At 43.6% G+C, this 20,145-nt stretch overlaps 1 protein-coding gene across 2 annotated transcripts in view; it reads right to left on the reverse strand.

Moving 5' to 3' along the window:
- The window catches only part of UBXN4 (UBX domain protein 4), a 44,438-nt gene extending 24,555 nt beyond the window's left edge, over positions 1–19,883 (reverse strand). The window contains exons 1-5 of one of the 2 annotated variants that reach the window (XM_047772032.1): positions 19,498–19,883; positions 11,474–11,576; positions 6,787–6,815; positions 5,907–6,025; positions 5,078–5,255 (exon numbers count right to left, since the gene is read on the reverse strand). In XM_047772032.1, coding sequence (XP_047627988.1) covers positions 5,078–5,255; positions 5,907–6,025; positions 6,787–6,815; positions 11,474–11,576; positions 19,498–19,579 — 511 coding nt within the window. In that variant the 5' untranslated portion in view covers positions 19,580–19,883. Of the gene's footprint in view, positions 1–5,077; positions 5,256–5,906; positions 6,026–6,786; positions 6,816–11,473; positions 11,577–18,943; positions 18,965–19,497 lie in introns of those variants that run through there. The other variant, XM_047772034.1, reaches the window with a different exon arrangement.
- Positions 19,884–20,145: the final 262 nt, after the last annotated feature.

Below are 20,145 nucleotides of genomic sequence, written 5' to 3' on the forward strand. Positions count from 1 at the left end.
CAAGGGATTTCTTTTTTTTTTTTTTCTTCATTTTTTTGCGAATGCAATATTTGGTTTTGGCTTGTGGTTGCCCTGTTTTTTAAGTATGCTAACCCCTTCCTATAATTGTGTGTTTTAGCCTGATGGTCCTGTAGGTTCAAACACTCCATTACTATATTAAAATTAAGAAGAGAAACATACAAACAAACAAAAAGGGTTATTTACTTCCTAACATCCCTTGCCCACATTTTATGGTTTTGATGACTCTTTTTTCTTTTTTTCTTTTTAATTTTATTTTGTTTGAGGCCTGTTCATGATTAAATCTGTATGCTGGCTTATTTGAGTGACTGCTCTCTGATTGCGGTTTCCTCAGTCCTAGTTCTTCCTCCTCCTTTTTTTTTTTTTCTTTTCTTTTTTCTTTCCTTTCCTTCCTTCCTTTTTGGTTTAGAGAAGCCCTTTCAATATTTCCTTTAACCTGGGTTTTGTGTTGCTGTATTCTTTTAGTTTTTGTTTGTTGGAAAAAATTTTTATTTTGTTTGTTGGAAAATTTTTTATTTCCCCTTCTATATTAAATGATATTCTTGCTGGATAGAGTATTCTAGGTTGCATATTTTTTCCTTTTAGCACTTTAAGTATCTCTTGCCATTCCCTCCTGGCCTGTAGTGTTTCTGTAGAGAAATCAGCTGACAATCTTAGGGGGGTTCCCTTGTAGGTAACATTCTGCTTTCCTCTTGCTGCCTTTAGGATCCTCTCTTTATCACTAACTTTTGCCATTTTTATTATTATGTGTCTTGGTGTGGGTCTATTTGGGTTCAATTTGTTTGGGGCCCTCTGTGCTTCCTGTATCTTGAACTCAGTATCCTTTAGATTTGGGAAGTTTCCAGCGATAATTTTTTCAAATATATTTTCCATCCCCTTATCTTTTTCTACTCCTTCTGGAATCCCTATTATGCGTAGATTGGCCCACTTTATATTACCCCATTGGTCTCTTATATTGCTTTCCTGTTTTTTGATTAGGTTTTCTGTCTGCTGACCGGATTGGGTGATTTCCATTATTCTATCTTCCATATCACTGATTCGTTCTTCTGCATTATTCATTCTGGTTTTTACTGCCCTTAGTTCAGTTTGCATCTCTGCAAATGAATGTTCTAGTTTTTCTTGGCTCCTCCTTATATTTTCTAGTTCCTTTCTGAGAGTATCTGCATTACCGTTCATCTCTTCTCTTAATTCCTTCAGTATCTTCACTATTTCTCTTTTGAACTCCAGGTCTGTCTGACTGCAGAGATCTGTTTCATTGTTGACTGTTTTAGGTGAGTTCTCCTGTTGGTTTGACTGGGGGTGGTTTCTCTGCTTCTTCATCTTGCTTGTTGTTTTCTTTTTCCTGAGGGAGTTGTACTCTCCGTGACCAGGCAGTGTTTGCCTTGTCACTGCCATGGAATGTTTCCTGAGGGCTGGCGTTTTTGGTCAGTCTTTTTTGAGGCAGCATGGCTTTTCTGGAGTGTTGATGGGGCTAACAGGGTCTCTTTGAAGCAAAGGAGGACTTCCTGAGGGCAAATAGGACTGGGAGGTCCACATTACGATGGCAGCAGATTTCACTCAGTAAGGCACAGCTTGCGCTGGTGTTTTTAGGCTGTGGGGTTCTTGCAGGGGGTTGGCGGTGTTGGGCAGCTGTTCCTCAAGAGTGCAGCACCCCCTGAGGGCTGGAGCAGCTATCTGGGTCACTGAGAACCCAGGAGGCTCTTCCCTAGGGCAGCCCAACTCAGAAGGACGGCCTGAGAATGTAGGCAGATCTTTTCAGAGTCTGGCCAAGCTTGTTGTAGCTTTTCCAGGCTGCAGGGGGGTCCTGCAGAGAGCTGGCAGTCCTTTGCAGCTGTTCCACAAGAGTGCGGCTCTCCACCCCCCCCAGGGCTGGAGCTGCTAGCTGGGCCGCTGAAAACCCAAGAGGCTCTTCCCCAGGGCAGCCCAGCTCAGAAAGACTGTCCGAGAATTAGGCAGATCTTTTCACGGCCCGACCAGGCTTGTTGTAGCTTTTCTGGGCTGCAGGGGGTCCTGCCTGGAGCTGGCAGTCCTATGCAGCTGACCCGTGAGAGCTCAGCACCCCCCTGAGGGCTTGGGAGGCTAGCTGGGCCACTGCCAACCTAAGAAGCTCTTCCCCAGGGCAGGCCGACTCAAAAAGACTGTCCGAGAATTAGGCAGATCTTTTCACGGCCTGGCTAGGCTTGTTCTAGCTTTTCTGGGCTGCAGGCCTTTTCTCGGGGGCTGGTGGTGTTTGGTGCTGCTCTGCGAGGGGTGTAGCCCCTCCAAAGGGCAAGCAGGCCTGTGCAGGGACAGCCCCTGCGGTGGTAGGCTTCAGGCAATTGTTGAGGCCAGCCCTCCTGGATGGCAGGCAGCCCCAGGTCTGGCGAGTGGGTAGGGGGTGGCAGGGGTGAGGGGAGGGGATGCACTAGGAAGCACAGCTTTCTGCTAGCTAGTGGGCCGGTAAGATTGCTGTGGTGTAGGGAGTATTCTATGGGGACCCACTCCTTCTTCTCTCCCCTCCCCAGCATGGGGGCAGACCAGGCTCTTCTCCCAGGTTCCCTCTGATGTGGCTTTCCACTTCCCCGCCCCTAGAGTATTGCTCCCTCCCTCTGCGACAGCTTTGTTTTCTAGTCTCCCAGGCAGTCTCTGCCCCGTCAAACTTGACAGACCAGTTTCTAGACCTCCCAAGCAGTCTCCGCTCCAACCCACCCCCCCAGCCCTTTCCCGGGGACTAACCGGAGCCAAGGTCTCGGTGCCCAGCCCCCACCCAGGCGTCTCAATTTTTGGTGACTGTGCCCATAGTTCAGATGGTCCATTCGGTTCTCAATCTGCTTCTCAGAACTCCAACTTACTGCTACACTCTTCTCTGCATCTGGAGATTCCTCTGGTTCATTTGATCTTTCCCCTGAGTAGGTGACTTTCCAGGGTTCAGGATCCCTTTCTCCTCTGCAGTTCCCTTTTGGGAGTACCCGTCCAGCTCGGATTCACCTTCTCTCACTCTCTTTTTTCTTGTTTTACCTAGTAATGTCACGAACTTCTTGCCGTTATTGTAGTTTAGGTTCTTCTGCCAGCGATTGGTTGCCGTTCTGTGCGAGTCATTTATCCTGTAGATGTGTTTTTTTTTGTTGTGTTTGTGGGAGAGGGCAAGCATGTCCCCCTACTCTTCCGACATCTTGTCTCCTCCCTCAAGGGATTTCTTATACTATTTTCTCTACTTCTGTATATGTTTCAAATTTTCCAGGAGTTCCCAATGTGGCAGAATGGGATCAGGGGCATCTCTGTAGCATATGAATGCAAGTTCAATCCTGGGCCTGGCACAGTGGGCTAAAGGATCAGGTGTTGCTGCAGCTGCAGTGTAGGTTGCAACTGCAGCTTGGGTCTGATCCTTGGCCAGGGAATTCCATATGCTACGGGGTATCCAAAAAAAGGGAAAAAAAAGAGTTCCCATCATGGCTCAGCAGTATCAAACCCAACTAGCATCCAAGAGGACAAATGTTAAATCCCTGGCCTTGTTCATTGGGTTAAGGATCTGGCATTGCCATGAGCTGTGGTGTAGGCTGGCAGCTGCAGCTTTGATTCAACCCCCTAGCCTGGGAATTTCCATATGCCACAGGTGTGGACCTAAAAAGCAAAAACAAAAACAAAAACAAAACAAAACAAAACAAAACCCATAAAGAAGCTAAAAAAAATCTACAAAGAACTGAGATTAGAGTGGCTACTCACCTCAGATAAGACAGAGTCTAACAGTTTGAGTCTAGCCAAGTTAATTGCCTACTAAAACAATAACATCAACATTTTGCAGGAATATAACAGAATCCAGTGTGTTGTGTGCAACTCTATAAACAATGCTAAAGCACTAAAGTTAATGGGAAATTAAAGAGCATCAAATTTCAGTTCAATACAAAGTAGACTTTTCTAAAAACTAGGTCTTCAAAACGAGAACAGGCTTCCCATCAAGATAATGACTTTCCTGTCATTAAATGTATTCAAATAGAGGCTTGATTATCTATCCAGGATGCTGGAGCAGGATCATCTTTTAGGATACTAATACTCTAACTTCTTTTTTTTTTGTCTTTTGTCTTTTTAGGGCCACACCCAAGGCATGTGGAGGTTCCCAGCTAGGGGTCCAATTGGAGCTGTAGCTGCTGTGGCCACACCCACAGCCACAGCCATGTAAAAGCCATCCTCATGGATACTATTCGGGTTCATTGACCACTGAGCCACAACAAGAACTCTCTATTCTAACTTCTTGACTTACCTTACCCTACCTAATACAAAGCTATATTACATAAAACAACTCTGATTGTGCAGGATCCCTAATATACAGTGTTAAAATTTCTCTCCTGCCTTTTCTTCAACCTCTCCGCAATCATATCTCCGACTGCTACAGGCTTTATTTTACAACTGTCTTTTAATTCTAATTTTTAAAATGCAAATACAACTGTCCTAAATGTGTATTTTATAGGTTTAAAAACAATTCCAAACAAATCAATTCATTTGGATCTTTCAAAATCCTCTGGCTGATATATATAAAACTGATGAGTGTCTTAATGACAGACCCTGAACCACATAGCACAGTAGCAGAAATTACTACTATCAGCTGTTCTGGACTATTACTTATTTGGGTTTGAAGGACATAGTGACTTTACCCTCTTCTGCCACTAAATGACAAACACACATATCTAAAACAACACTTAAATTTTAAGTTAAATGGGAGTTCCCGTCGTGGCGCAGTGGTTAACGAATCCGACTAGGAACCATGAGGTTATGGGTTCGGTCCCTGCCCTTGATCAGTGGGTTAACGATTCGGCGTTGCCGTGAGCTGTGGTGTAGGTTGCAGACGCGGCTCGGATCCTGCGTTACTGTGCCTCTGGCGTAGGCCAGTGGCTACAGCTCCTATTAGACCCCTAGCCTGGGAACCTCCATATGCCTCGGGAGCGGCCCAAGAAATAGCAAAAAGACAAAAAAAAAATTTAAGTTAAATGAATGTGAAAGGGAAAAATACAATACTTTTATTTTAAGGATATTAATTTCCAGCCTTTAAAATGAAATGGAGGAGAAAGGATACACTGAAAATTACCTGCTGCAGAATCTGACTTTTTATCAGGAGAAGTGGGTGATGTCTTGCAAAGCTCTACATTTCCAGACTGACAATTTTCAGAAGTGTTGTTATGTTCAGATGAGTTGGATGGGGTAGAGACTGAACTTTCTGACTGGCTACCATTTGCCACTGATGTTTCACCTTTTAATGTGTGCATCTGGAAAGAAAAAAAATCAGAATTTAATTACAGAGAAGAATCTAAATTTACCAAAGGCATATGAGAGTAAAATATGATTAAGTTAATTTGTACTCCACAGGAGGGGGAAATACTAAATTTTCCTAGTAGATCAAACTAAAACGTATAATCCTAAATATGACAATCACATTATGGAATTCAACTGCAGGGTCACAACAGCATAAAAAGTTGTTAGAGTACATTGTTGATTTTCCTTAAAATTAGAAATCAAGGAAAAAGTTACATGCTATATTAGCTATTTGCCCAAAGTGGATGCAAGTGAGAAGTTGAGTAAGGTCTTTAAAACACAGCAAATAATATACTGTTAGAGACCTTAATGAGACAGCAACTCTCTTTGGCAACAGAGTAATAATAATGTGCCTTTAGTGGTTGGGCAAGGGAAAAAAAGGGAAAGGAGAACAGGAAGTTATTCCTGTAGTATGTTACAGGCACCTCTAACCTCATAATGCTATTTTCAAAACCAGTCCAGAAAGAGAGTACTTACTACCTTTTAGGTTTAATAGCATACCTCGTTTCTAAATATTCAGGGTTGTTCCAAAAATACTCCAAAATTAAATTCCTGATAAACCATTTTCCAATGTTTATACAAAGAAGAATTCTGTTCCTTCTCACCTGCTGGACTTTGTGGATTCTGCTAACAAGTTCATCTGCAGAAACACTTCCTGCTATTACCTCCAAGGGAATTCCACTGTCTCCAATAAAGAAACTGGATGGAACACATACTACAGGATCTGTACAGTTCAATTAAGTCAATTCGTGGTAACAAAGCAAAAGAAATCATCTTTGTGAATTTCACATTATAATTAGATAACATCTTCATAAAATAATTTCAACTACCATATCATTATGCCCCCAGCGCATGCGCTATTTAATTGATTTATCTGTACTATATATCAAGTGGAAAACACCCACTACATTTTCCTCTACCATAAGTTTTACATCTATCATATCTCTTGCAAGCTACTTCTAACATTCCAACAACACTGCTCCAATATGAATTGCTTTGCAGCTATTCACAATTTAAAACAAACAGGAGTTCCTGTCGTGGCGCAGTGGAAACAAATCCGACTAGGAACCATGAGGGTGCAGGTTCAATCTCTGGCCTCGCTCAGTGGGTTAAGGGTCCGGCGTTGCCATGAGTTGTGGTGTAGATCACAGACGAGGCTCAGATCTGGCATTGCTGTGGCTCCGGCGAAGGCCAGCGGCAATAGCTCCAATTAGACCCCTAGCCTGGGAACCTCCATATGTGCGGGTGCAGCCCTAAAAAGACGAAGACAAAAAAATAAAAATAAAACAAACAAAAAAAACCTATGATCCCATGTGCCACAAGGTATTGTCTCAAAAGATATTTAGTAACATAAAGTTTCCATAAACAAGAATGCATGAGCTACTGAATAAAAATGAGTAAGTTCTAATTGTCATGAATTAATCAGAAGAAAAGTAAATCCTCAAGCAAAATATACATAAAACTGATTCTTTATAGAAAGGATACAGATTTGTGAAAATTGTAGGCAGGCTTCACTGTAAAACAAAATCAAACAGAAAATCAATCACTACATGAATGCAAGTGTTTCCCAAATAATGAGCTGTTTTTATAAAATTTTACCAATTTCAAGTATTTTTCTGAAACTACAAGTTCCTTTCATAGGCATCAGCTAAAAGGAAGAAAAATGTAATCCTTATTTCACAGAGCTTCTTGGGTTGTTTTATAATTTTCAGATTAAAGAGGCACTTGCTGGGAGTTCCTGTTGTGGCTCAGAGGTTAACGAACCTGACTAGCATCCAAGAGGACGCAGGTTCAATCCCTGGCCTCACTCAGTGGGTTAAGGATTCAGCATTGCCGTGAGCTGTGGTGTAGGTCACAGATGCGGCTCAGATCCCACGTTGCTGTGTCTGTGATATAGATCGGTGGCTACAGTTCCATTGGGACCCCTAGCCTGGGAACCTCCATAAGCCAGGGGTGTGGCCCTAAAAAAAAAACCAAAAAAAAGGAGGCACTTGTTGTTATAACCCACAAACTGGTGGCTGGATCCTGACACCTAAAAATCAAGTTAGCATATGCTGTTTCTTCCTCAGCAGCAAGTATATCTGAATATAATACCTTAACTTGTAACAAAAAATATTAATACCTGTGACTTACCCGTGCAAGTAATAATACAATACTTTGAAACAACAAAGATTATATAATCATAAAAAGGAAAAGAGTCGGAGTTCCTGTTGTTGTGCAGTGGAAACAAATCTAACAACAATGAAGTTGAGCAGGTTTGATCCCTGGCCTCGCTCAACAGGTTAAGGATCCGGCACTGCTGTAAGCTGTGGTGTAGGTCACAGACATGGCTCAGATCCTGCATTGCTGTGGCAGTGATGTAGGCCAGCAGCTGTAATTCCAATTAGATCCCTAGCCTGGGAACCTCCATATGCCATGGGTGTGGCCCTAAAAAGCAAAAAAAAAAAAAAAAAAAGGAAAAAAGTACATCGAACTGCTACCATTTTTATAAAAAAAGGGGATGAAAACAAATACAAACATATTTTCTTGATTTAGTGGCCTTCAGAGAAGATTTGGTAGCCTCCAGGATCTGTGTAGTTAGGGAAAGGGATGGGAAAGAAACTTTATATTACAATACAAATAAGAGACATGGATCGATGTAGATGAGTAATTCCAAGAATCAAATTAATGCTTCCAAGAACTAGAAATTTGTTTCATTTTTCCTGACTATAAAGCATGATTATCAAAAAAAATCTGAAAATATAATTAAAAAATTACCAAGAATCCTACCTTCTCAGAAATAATCATTGTAAACTTTTGACACATTTCCTACCAATCTGTTTTTTTTTATTTTTTTTTTATTTTTTACTACCACTCCTGCAGCATATGGAAGTTTACAGGCTAGCGGTCAAACTGGAGACACATCTGTAATCTATCCCATGGCTTATGACAACGCCAGATTCTTGACCCACTGAGAAAGGCCAGTGAGATAACTCAATCTTGACGGACACTATGTCAGGTTCTTAACCTGCTAAGCTCCAACAAGAATCCCCCAATCATGGAGTTCCCGTTGTGGCGCAGTGGTTAACAAATCCGACTAGGAGCCATGAGGTTGCGGGTTCGGTCCCTGCCCTTGCTCAGTGGGTTAACGACCCGGCGTTGCCGTGAGCTGTGGTGTAGGTTGCAGACGCGGCTCGGATCCCGCATTGCTGTGGCTCTGGCGTAGGCCGGTGGCTACAGCTCCACCCTAGCCTGGGAACCTCCATATGCCGAGGGAGCGGCCCAAGAAATAGCAACAACAACAACAACAAAAAAGACAAAAAGACAAAAAAAAAAAAAAGAACCCCCCAATCTATTTTCAATGCATGCTATCTCCACAAATAAATAGAAACTAACATGTTCCTAGAACATTAGCTAGATTTTATTTTTTTTTAGGGCTGAATCCATAACATATGAAGTTCCCAGGCTAGGCGTTGAATCAGAGCTACAGCTGCCAGCCCTACGCCACAGCCACAGCAATGCAGTATCTAAGCCGCATCGGCAACCTACACCACAGCTCACGGCAATGCCCGATCCCCAACCCACTGAATGAGGCCAGGGATCGAACGTGTATCCTCATGAATACTAGTCAGATTCATTTCTGCTGCACGACAATGGGAACTCCTGTTATTATTATTGTATAAAAATAAAAATTAGGAGTTCCTGTCGTGACGCAGTGGTTGACAAATCCGACTAGGAACCATGAGGTTGCGGGTTTGGTCCCTGCCCTTGCTCAGTGGGTTAACAATCCGGCGTTGCCGTGAGCTGTGGTGTAGGCTGCAGACGCGGCTCGGATCCCGCGTTGTTGTGGCTCTGGCGTAGGCCAGTGGCTACAGCTCCGATTCGACCCCTAGCCTGGGAACCTCCATATGCCACAGGAGTGGCCCAAAGAAATAGCAAAAAGACCAAAAAATAAAATAAAATAAAAATTAGTTTTCATAATTAAAAGACATACTAGATTCTATTAACAGTCAGTCCACAATAAAACAAACATCATCCATCACCATACATAAGTAGTATCCCTGCGTTTACTAACAAAAATTAGTTTTTTAAAATGCTAGGAGTTCCTGCTGTGGCTCAGCAGAAACAAACCTGACTAGTATCTATGAGGATGCGGGTTCGATCCCTGGCCTCGCTCAGTGGGTTAAGGATCCAGTGCTGTCGTAAGCTGTGGTATAGGATGCAGATTCAGCTCAGATCCCATGGTGCTGTGGCTGTGGTATAGGCCAGGAGCTACAGCTCTAATTCTGTCCCTAGCCTGGGAACTTCCATATGTCACAGGCGTAGCCTTAAAAAGGAAAAAAATAATAATAATAAAAATGCTGGAGTTCCCGTCGTGGCGCAGTGGTTAACGACTCCGACTAGGAACCATGAGGTTGCGGGTTTGATCCCTGCCCTTGCTCAGTGGGTTAACGATCCGGCGTTGCCGTGAGCTGTGGTGTAGGTTGCAGACGCGGCTCGGATCCCGCGTTGCTGTGGCTCTGGTGTAGGCCGGTGGCTACAGCTCCGATTCAACCCCTAGCCTGGGAACCTCCATATGCCGAGGGAGCGGCCCAAGAAATAGCAACAACAACAACAACAACAAAGACAAAAGACAAAAAAAAAATGCTACATGAGGGAGTTCTCCTGTGGCACAGCAGGTTAAGGATCCAGCATTGTCACTGCAGTGGCTTGGGTGGCTGCTGGATTAAGGATCAGTGAGATAAGGCTCAGCACTGCCACTACTGTAGCTTGGGTAGCTACAATGGCATGGGTTGGATCCTTGGCCCAGGAACTTCTGCATGCCGCAGGTGTGGCTAAAAATTTTTTTTAATTTTTAAAATAAAAAACAGACTTGTAGTTATCAGGTACTAGGGTGGACCTATAAATGTCCTTTTTCTTGGGAGTTCCTGCTGTGGCTCAGTGGGTTAAGAACCTGACTAGAATCCATGAGGATGTGGGTTCAATTCCTGGCCTCACTGAGTGGATTAAGGACCTGGCGTTGCTGTAAGCTGCAGTGTAGGTCACCAATTCAGCTCAAATCTGGAGTTGCTGTGGCTGTGCTATAGGCTGGCAGCTGCAGTTCTGATTTGACCCATAGTGTGGGACTTCCATATGCTCCAGGTGTGGTTCTAAAGAGAAAATAAAAAAAGAAATGTCCTTATTCTTATGAATTAAATGTCTCCGTTTTCAAAAATAGGATCCAGGGAGTTCCTGTCGTGGTGCAGTGGTTAACGAATCCGACTAGGAACCATGAGGTTGCGGGTTTGATCCCTGGCCTTGCTCAGTGGGTTAAGGATCCAGTGTTGCCATGAGCTGTGGTGTAGGTTGCAGACGCGGCTCGGATCCTGCGGTGCTGTGCCTCTGGCGTAGGCCAGCAGCTACAGCTCCGATTCGACCCCTAGCCTGGGAACCTCCATATGCTGCGGGAGCAGCCCAAGAAATGGCAAAAACAGACAAAAAAAAAAAAGGATCCAAGACAGTGATCAACCTCCCAGATATTCAAAATATAGTTTGCAGCTACTTCCAAAAGGTTTTAGAATCTGAGGATCACAGTTCTTTGCATTACTGATGCATGTCACACAGCTGCTTGGTAGACCAAGAATTTTTAAGTTTTTCAGCAAGATATAATGATGAATTTGAAAAATGGCAACCAGAATTGAAGTCTCCAACAAGCCTTAGACAAAAGTAAACTTTTTTTCTGACCACACCTGCAGCACTCGGAAGTTCCCAGGCCAGGGATCTAACCTGCACCACAGCAACAAATGCCAGATCCTTAACCTGCTGAGCTACAAGGAACTCCAAAATCAACATTCTTACAGTTTAAGAGTATTACCATAAGTCTCGACCAAAGACAATGGTTAAAACATTTAAAAAATTCTGGAGTTCCCATCATGGTGCAACGGTTAACGAATCTGACTAGGAACCATGAGGTTGTGGGTTTGATCCCTGGCCTTGATCAGTGGGTTAAGGATCCAGTGTCGCTGTGAGCTGTGGTGTAGGTCGCAGATGCAGCTCAGATCTTGCGTCACTGTGGCTCTGGCGTAGGCCAGCGGCTACAGCTCCAATTGGACCCCTAGCCTGGGAACCTCTATATGCTGTGGGAAGTGGTCCTTGAAAAGGCAAAATGACAAAAAAAAAAAATTTAAATTCAAAGATTAAAACATAAGCAAACCTTTTGGTATCGATTTTAATAGCAACAAAATTGTTTGAAGATGCTTCTGTCACCTTGTCATCTTCCCAACTTGCAGCCATCTGTGTAGACTGCTCATCATCACCTGTAAAACATTAAGCATTCTTAAAACATAGAACCAGTATCTAATGATTCTTTTCCCTGGAAATTTGGAACTTCAAATAAAATATAATCCCACAAATACTATTTTATACCAAATTTGAAAACTGAATTTTTCTATAAATGGAAAGTGTGACTTATATGCATGGCTAACATTAATAAAAATGAAAAACAAAACAGTACTATTTAGATTGTACAATACATTTTCTAAAAAAAAACATCCAGGAGTTCCCGTCGTGGCTCAGTGGTTAACAAATCTGATTAAGAACCATGACATTGTGGGTTTGATCCCTGGCCTCGCTCAGTGGGTTAAGGATCCACCATTGCTATGAGCTGTGGTGTAGGTCACAGATGCAGCTCGGATCCCACGTTGCTGTGGCTGTGGTGTAGGGGGTGGCTACAGCTCCAATTAGACCCCTAGCCTGGGAACCTCCATATGCTGCAGGCGCAGCCCTAGAAAAAACAAACAAAAAACAAAAAAAAGAAGACATCCAAATTATGATGCAAACATCATCACAATAATTAGAAGCCATGGGCAGAAAAGTAACTATTTTGGCTTTTGTACATGATTTTAGAAGATATAGGTACAATACTTTTCCTTTACATAACATTTTTCTGTTGAGTTCAATGTCCTCCACACACACATTTATTCTCCAGAATTCCTCCAGGATAGACAGAAGCAGGTACAACTCCATCTGCTGTTTTGGACCTGCCTTTTTTATACGTATGCTGATTATAAATGTTATGCTGATGCAAAACTAGTTTATGGTGATAGAATTCACCTCCACCTTGGTGGAGGTGTTACTGATTGGAAAAGACGAAGGCCCCTCTGGGATCTTTGTTTATGTCTTATCTGGATGACAGTTACACAGGTGTATTCACCTGCAAAAATTCACCTAGCTGTTCACCAAATACATTTCACTTTACACAATGTGACATATCTCAGTGACAAATTTTTTTTTTTTGTCTTTTTAGGGCCGCACTCGCGGCACATGGAGATTCCCAGGCTAGAGGTCTAATCGGAGCTGTTGCTGCCGGCCTATGCCAGAGCCACAGCAATGCCAGATCAGAGCCACGTCTGTGACCTACACCACAGCTCACGGCAACACTGGATCCTTAACCCACTGAGGAAGGCCAGGGATCAAACCCGCGACCTCGTGGTTCCTAGTCGGATTCGTTAACCACTGAGCCACAATGGGAACTCCCTCAGTGACAAAATGTTCAAAATGTTTTAAGTTATCCCCATCAAGAGATTAGTTCCATTTCAGATTTATAATACCTAAATTTTGACATGGTCACTTACTGTGGGCAAAAGAAAACCTACCTAAGTCACTGCAAAATAAGTATTTCTTAGGTTAGCAGAGCTAAGTGCTTCCTCAAAGGTGAGCAACCTTTGCCAATTTATGACTGAAAAGTTTCCAGTTCACATTCTTTGCTTTACAAAAAGAACTTTCTGGAATTTCCTTTTGGTGCAGTGGGTCAAGGATCTGGTGTTGTCAATGTGACTGTCTGGGTCACTGCTGTGACACAGGTGCAAGCCGTGGCCAGGGAACTTCCACGTGCCTTGGGCACAGCAAAAAAAAAAAAAAAAAAAAATCCTTCTAATACCTACTCGTTTGTAAGCTGCTTTCTTCCCATGGGTGACTCCCTTTCCCAATTTAATCCACACTTAGGTTCCCTATCTCAGTTATCTGTTAATAGTAACACCATCCTTTCAGTTCTGAGGCCAAAAATTTCAGTTATTCTTGCCTTCAGTTGATGCGATCTCCAAAATATATCCAGAGTGTAACTATGTCTTACCACCCTCACTGCTACCACCCTGATCTAAGCTATCATACTCTCACATAAGTGATTACAACAGCCTCCTAATTGGTCTCCCCACTGAATTTTTCTTAACACAGCATCTTTCTTTAAAAAGTCAGATTATATTGGAGTTCCCATCATGGCACAGCGGAAACGAATCCAACTAAGAACCATGAGGTCGCAGGCTAGATCCCTGGCCTCGCTCAGTGGGTTAAGGATCCAGCATTGCCATGAGCTGTGGTGTAGGTCGCAGACGCAGCTCAGATCTGGCGTTACTGTGGCTGTGGTGTAGGCCGGCAGCTGTAGCCTCAATTCAAACCCTAACCTGGGAACCTCCATATGCTGTGGGTGTGGCACTAAAAAGACAATAAGTAAAATTAAAATAAAGTCAGATATCAACTCTGATCAAAATCCTACTATAGCTCTCTATTTCCCTCAAATTCAAAGCCAAAAACCTACTAATGGCCTCAGGCATTCAGTTGCCTCTCTGAGCTCATTTCCTTTTACTTTCTTGCTGTCCCTTTCCTTCCTATTCCTCAAATATGAAAGACACTCTTGCTTTAAGGTTTTTCTACTAGTTGATTCCTCTGCCAGGAATATTCCTCCTCACAGATACCTACATGGTTAACTCCCATCTCCCTTAAGTCTTTGTTCAAATGTTATCTTCTCAATAAAGCCTTCCCTAAGCACTACTTTAAAATTATACATTTCAGATATTCCCAAAGCTCCCTCATTTCCTGCCTTTTTTTCTGTAACACTTATTATGTTTAGCATTTGTTGTATGTCTCCCTCCACTAAAATGCATGCATGCACCATGAGGACAAGAATTGTTTTCCTTTTTATTTGCTGATATAACTCAAATGGCTACAATAGAACCTGACATACAGTAAGTATCTGGCATATAGCAGGCTCTCAATAAGTATTTTGTGGAATGAATAGCTAAATTTCTGGGATAGTACCATGGCATACCTACAATATTTGACTAATGCTCCACAGCTCAAAGCATTTTATTGATTGATTGATTGACTGGTTGTGAAGTGAAACCCAGGAATATCAGTAATAAGGGGCTTGAGAAAACTGGGCATGGAAAAGTAAACAGGGACTAGAATGCATCCACAGACCAACATTAAAAGAATGCCCATTAGCAAACTCCTAGATGTTGAAGCAGCAGACAGGAATCTACTATCTGCAGTGAGATCACCTTGAGCACATCTTCAGACACTATGGGGTGAGGAGAGATGAAAAATTCCAAGTAAATGACACAATTATCAACCTTGAGAATAGCTACTGAGGAACATTCATACTACAACTATTTCTTAGAGAAGGCTGTGAGGAGTGATTCTTTTTTTTCTCTCTTGGGCAGCACCCAAAGCATGTGAAAGTTCCTGAGCCAGGGATAGAACACCACACCCAAGCTGCTGCAGTGACAATGCCAGGTCCTTAACCCACTGTGCCACAAGGGGAACTCTAAGGCATGATTCTTTTTATTCATTTACTACTTTGTTCCACATTTACACTGTGCTAGGCATTGAGCTATAATAAAACAAAGGATATACTGTATACCCTCAGTGTAACTAAAAATCTAAAAACTCCAAAAAGAGAGTTCCCATTGTGGCCCAGTGGAAACAAATCTGACTAATATCCATGAAGACACAGGTCTGATCCCTGGCCTCGTTCAATGGGTTAGGAATCTGGCATTGCTGTGAGCTGTGGTGTAGGTCGCGGATGCGGCTCGGAACCTGAGTTGTTGTGGCTGTGGCATAGGCCGGCAGTTACAGCTCTGACTGGACCCCTAGCCTGGGAACCTCCATATGCCTTGAGTATAGCCCTTAAAAAAAAAAAAAATTTGCCAACAACAGTGTCTTTAGTTTCTTGCTTTTTTTTGGGGGGGGGGGCTATGCCCACGGCACATGTAAGTTCCTGGGCCAAGGCTCCAACCCACTCTATGACAGCAACCACGGCCACTGCAGTGACATTAAATCCTTATTCTTGTGCCAGAAGGGAACCCCCAGTTCCTTATTTTTAATAAAATTATGAACTATGATGCGGAGTTAGGTGGGCCTATGATTTTAGGAGAAAAATTTACCATCTTGGTGGTATCAGTTAGTATCCAAAGTGAAAGCTAGTTGGAGTTCCCATCATGGCTCAGTGGTTAATGAATCCAACTAGGAACCACAAGGTTGCAGGTTCGATCCCTGGCCTCGCTCAGTGGGTTAAAGATCCAGTATTACCATGAGCTGTGGTGTAGGTCACAGATGTAGCTCAGACCCCGAGTTGCTGTGGCTGTGGTGTAGGCCAGCAGCTACAGCTCTGATTAGACTGCTAGCCTGGGCATCTCCATATGCTTCAAGTGAGGTCCTAGACAAAAAAAAAAAAAAATAGTGAAAGCCAGTTAAATAGTACAAACTCTAAAGCAAAAGGCTGCAGACCATTCAACCAGGAATTTCAATCTAGGAAAACTCAGCTAGTCAAAAACTAAAGGTTTTCTGGTCTCTCTCTCTCTTTTTTTTTTTAAGGGCTGTACCCATGGCATATGGAAGTTCCCAGGCTAAGGGTCAAATTGGACCTACAGCTGCCAGCCTACACCACAGCCACAGCAACTCGGGATCCAAGCCACATCTGTGACCTATATCACAGCTCACGGCAATGCCAGATTCTTAACCCACTGGGCAAGGCCAGGGATTGAACCTATGCCTCGTGGATTCGTTTCCTCTGAGCCATGATGGGAACTCCTTTTGTGGTCTCTTTTAATGAAAAAAAGGCATTACATGGTGTTGGTCAAGGAAATTTTAGCCAATTCGCAACAAGTCAGCGAAGTGACACCTTTGCTTCAAGATTCTTGTCAGATTATTCTACCTTCCTAAGAACAGAATCAAAATCTTTTTTGGAGTTCTCCCCATGGTGCAGTGGGTTAAGAATCTGACTGCAGGCCAGCAGCTACAGCTCCGATTTGACCTCTAGCCTGGGAACCTCCACATGCCTTGGGTGTGGCCCTAAAACAACAACAAAAGAAAAAAGAAAAAAAAAAAGGAATCCGACTGTAGTGGCTCGGGTCAGTGCAGAGGTGCAGGATTTGATCCCCAGCCACACATGGTGGGTTAAAGGATCTGGCGATGCCATAGCTACAGCATAAGTAGAAACTTTGGCTCAGATTCAATCCTTGGCCCAGGAACTTCTATATGCTGCAGGTGTGGCCATAAGATTAAAAAAAAAAAAAATCGTTTTCAGTTTTATTTCTTTCAATTTACAAAACTATAACACTGTAAAAAATCTTTGTTAACTTGACTGGCACTAATCACTGCAGTCTCTTAAACATCAAAATTATTACACTTTATCCATGAAAATTTCACTAAATAAAAACTATCTAAAAATGTTTCCCACTTGAATGGTTATATAAACTATATATACACTTAAGACCACTCCTTCCAACTATAAAGATATCTTTTTAATTTTCCAGAGTTGAAATATTATTGTTAAGGTGTGATATCTAAGAAAATCATGAGTTTTCACTGTAATCTTCAAAGTCATGAACAAAGGTCTAAGTCACCTATAAGTGTAGCAGTTTCATGACTCCACTGTCTACATATTCCTGAAGTGACACTAATTCTACCTGGTTTTGGAGATTACGTCCTAAAACTCTAGAAAAACTAACAATATTTTGAATGGGTCAAGGGAGAGACTCCTTTGACAGATTGCCAAGGGTCTTTCTGCAAATGTTCAACAGTCATTAAAGCAATTGGGAATTAGTCATTATTAACTCATATATATATATATACAAAACCCCAAAGACCTATATTTCTATTGTAATAATTAGGACTACTATTTACAAATGGGTGTCCAAATTTCCACTAATTAAATCTACTATTTCTTCTTTCAAATTAACTGGTTAACCTGGAGTTCCCATGGCTCAGGGGAAACAAATCTGACTAGCATCCATGAGGATGCAGGTTCAGTCCCTGGCCTTGGTCAGTGGGTTAAGGATCCGGCATTGCCGTGAGCTGTGGTGTAGGTCGAAGGTGCGGATCAGACCTGACACTGCTGTGGTGTAGGCCAGCAGCTACAGTTCCAATTCGACCCCTAGCCTGGGAACTTCCATATGCACGGTGCAGCCCTAAAAAAAAGTAAAAACAAACAAACAAACAAACCTGGTTAACCCAAAAGTGCCTCCTAGGAGCATTTGGACACCATCAAATGTGTTTTTCAGAGTTCCCATCTCCCTCAGTGGAAACTAATCTGACAAGCATCCATGAGGACACAGGTTTGATCCTCGGCCTTGCTCAGTGCATTAAGGATCTGGCGTTGCTGTGAGCTGTGGGGTAGGTTGCAGACGCAGCTCGGATCTGCAGTTGCTGTGGCTGTGGTGTAGGCCAGCAGCTGTAGCTTAGATTTGACCCCTAGCCTGGGAACCTCCATATGCTTCAGGTGCAGCCCCAAAAAGTAGACCCCCCCCAAAAAGTGTTTTTCACTTAAAAATATGACTACTATAATCCTAGGTTTCCTGATTTCTACACTAATTTCATTAACTACCTAGAGTCTACAACTGTTCGGTTTTTTCTTTCAGAAACAAAAAAGATACTCTTTTTTGAAGTTGCTAAAAAATAAAATCTGTCAAAAGATATAAATTCTTTTTCTGACCCTCTTACATATCACTTTACTGTGAATATATTTCCTTGTCTATAAAATAGGTATAATCTTGTTCCACCAACTGCAAGGATCACTTGAGATTATATGGGAAAACACAACATAAAATGTCACAAAACGTAACTGTTCTCTTAAAGCATACTAAGTATCATTTAATTTTCCTTTTCCTATTTATCCACTTAATTCCTTATACGTTTATGACATTTATTTATGTGAAATACAACACTAACACAGGATAATAGTGTGAGTTCCCTGGTGGACTAGAGGGTAAGGATCTGGCATTGTCACACTGTGGTCTGGCAGGGGTTTGACCCCTGGCCCTGGAACTTTCACATGCCACAAGCGCCGCCAAAAACAAACAAAAACAGCATAAGAGAATCTAAACTACCCAAGTTCTTCTAATTAATAGCACTGCACTAAAATTTTAGCAGAATTTAAAACAATCTGAAATTCCAACTTTAATGTTAAGTGGAACTCACGTTTCAGCAACTTCGTCTTCACTGTAGTGCATAAAGCTATAGGGCTATTATCTATTTTCCCAAGTCATGAGTTAATAATGACCAAATTGCTATTAAACACAAATAGTTGAAATAATACACCTCGAATTAACGGTAGTCACAAACACTGACTTGGTTTACATAATGAGGATCAACAAAACCATAGAAGCATCTGTTTACTGAAAATATAGAAGATTTCAGTAATAAAATACAGAGCAAAATAACCCAGAGCAACTTAGGATAAATGAGTCAGTACACCTGAAACTGCAGCTATGAAACTAGGAAGACAACAAAGATAGCCAAAGCCTCTGTATCTACTTCTTCTAAACAAATGGTTAAAATAAGAAAAAGATTAGATTCTCCACCACCCCCCCCTCCATAACATTGTTTAAAAAGTCAAACCTATAGAGACCTGAAAAGTTTGCGTCTCAGGAACGTGAACATCAGGTGGTTTCTCTTTGTGGATTACCTATGACACAGCTTTCTTCCTGGCAGTCCACAACTGGTTACAAACTGCCTGCCTGGCTAATGGCCTGTCTCTCCCCGCACCTCAACACTAATGACAGCGGCTTTAAAGTTTCCCGAAGCGGGTCCTCGGAGACAGAAATCTCCAACGGGGGCGGTGGGGGTCTGTGAGCAACAACTCCGCAGGCGGCCCGGAGTAAGGCTCAGCGGGGAGCTGCGGGGCAGGGCGGGCGAGGGCCTGCTCCGCTCTTCCCCTCGCCCCGCACAGAGAGGTGACCGCGGGGCTAGGCGCGCTCTCCGGACAAGGCCGGGAGAAGCCGGTGGTGGGGGCAAAGCCCGGTGAGCTCCAAACGGACGGGGGAGGCGCTGAGAAGCCAGTCAGCACCGACAGGCCGGGCCCCTCAGCACGAGGACGAAAGGCAGGGGGCTTCTGGGGTTGGACGTAGGCCGGGGCGGGGTGGGGAATGACCCGGCCACATCTCGGGCCCTCGCCTCTTTCACCTGCCACGAACACCACGAAGACCGCGCCGCTCCTCTTGGCTGATGCGATGGCGGCCGGAATGGCGCCCTGAAACCACAGCATCGCTGCCCTCGGGCCCTATCGCTCGTTTGGTGTGTTGTCGCCGCGGTCCCGGAGCTGACCCCGCCCTCTCCGTCCTCGGGCCCCGCGGCCTCCGCAGCCGCAGCTGGTCCGCCCCCCGCCTCCGGCCCCGCACAGGCGCGCAAGCCCGTCAGAGGCCCTCTGGGACGCGCGCAAGCGCGCAGACAAGGAGCGCCCCGCGACACGTGACACCACACGTCGCCGTCGTCTAGGCACCCCGGTGACTTGTCTTGTTGGCAAGTCGGTGGGTGAGCTATCCTACAAGGCCGCAGGCCCGGCAGTCCCGGAAGTGGACGGAGGTAGTAGGAAGGATGACTAGTAGCTAAGGCGCGTCGGCGGCGCCTTCCTAAGGCATGATGGGAATTGTAGGCTTCTTAGGCTAGGTCCCTTTAACTCTGTGGAAAATATAACTGGTTTCTCGGGCACCGCTAAAGGGGCGGTAGTGAGTCACTTCACAATCTATAAAGAGGAGAAGTAGTGCTACTCGCCGAGAGATGCCATTCTTGGCTTTATTGAGACCTTGAAAGTGGAGGAAATCGTCCCCGCCC

Source organism: Phacochoerus africanus, chromosome 3 (assembly GCF_016906955.1).
Source record: "Phacochoerus africanus isolate WHEZ1 chromosome 3, ROS_Pafr_v1, whole genome shotgun sequence".
NCBI classification, from domain to species: Eukaryota; Metazoa; Chordata; class Mammalia; order Artiodactyla; family Suidae; genus Phacochoerus; species Phacochoerus africanus.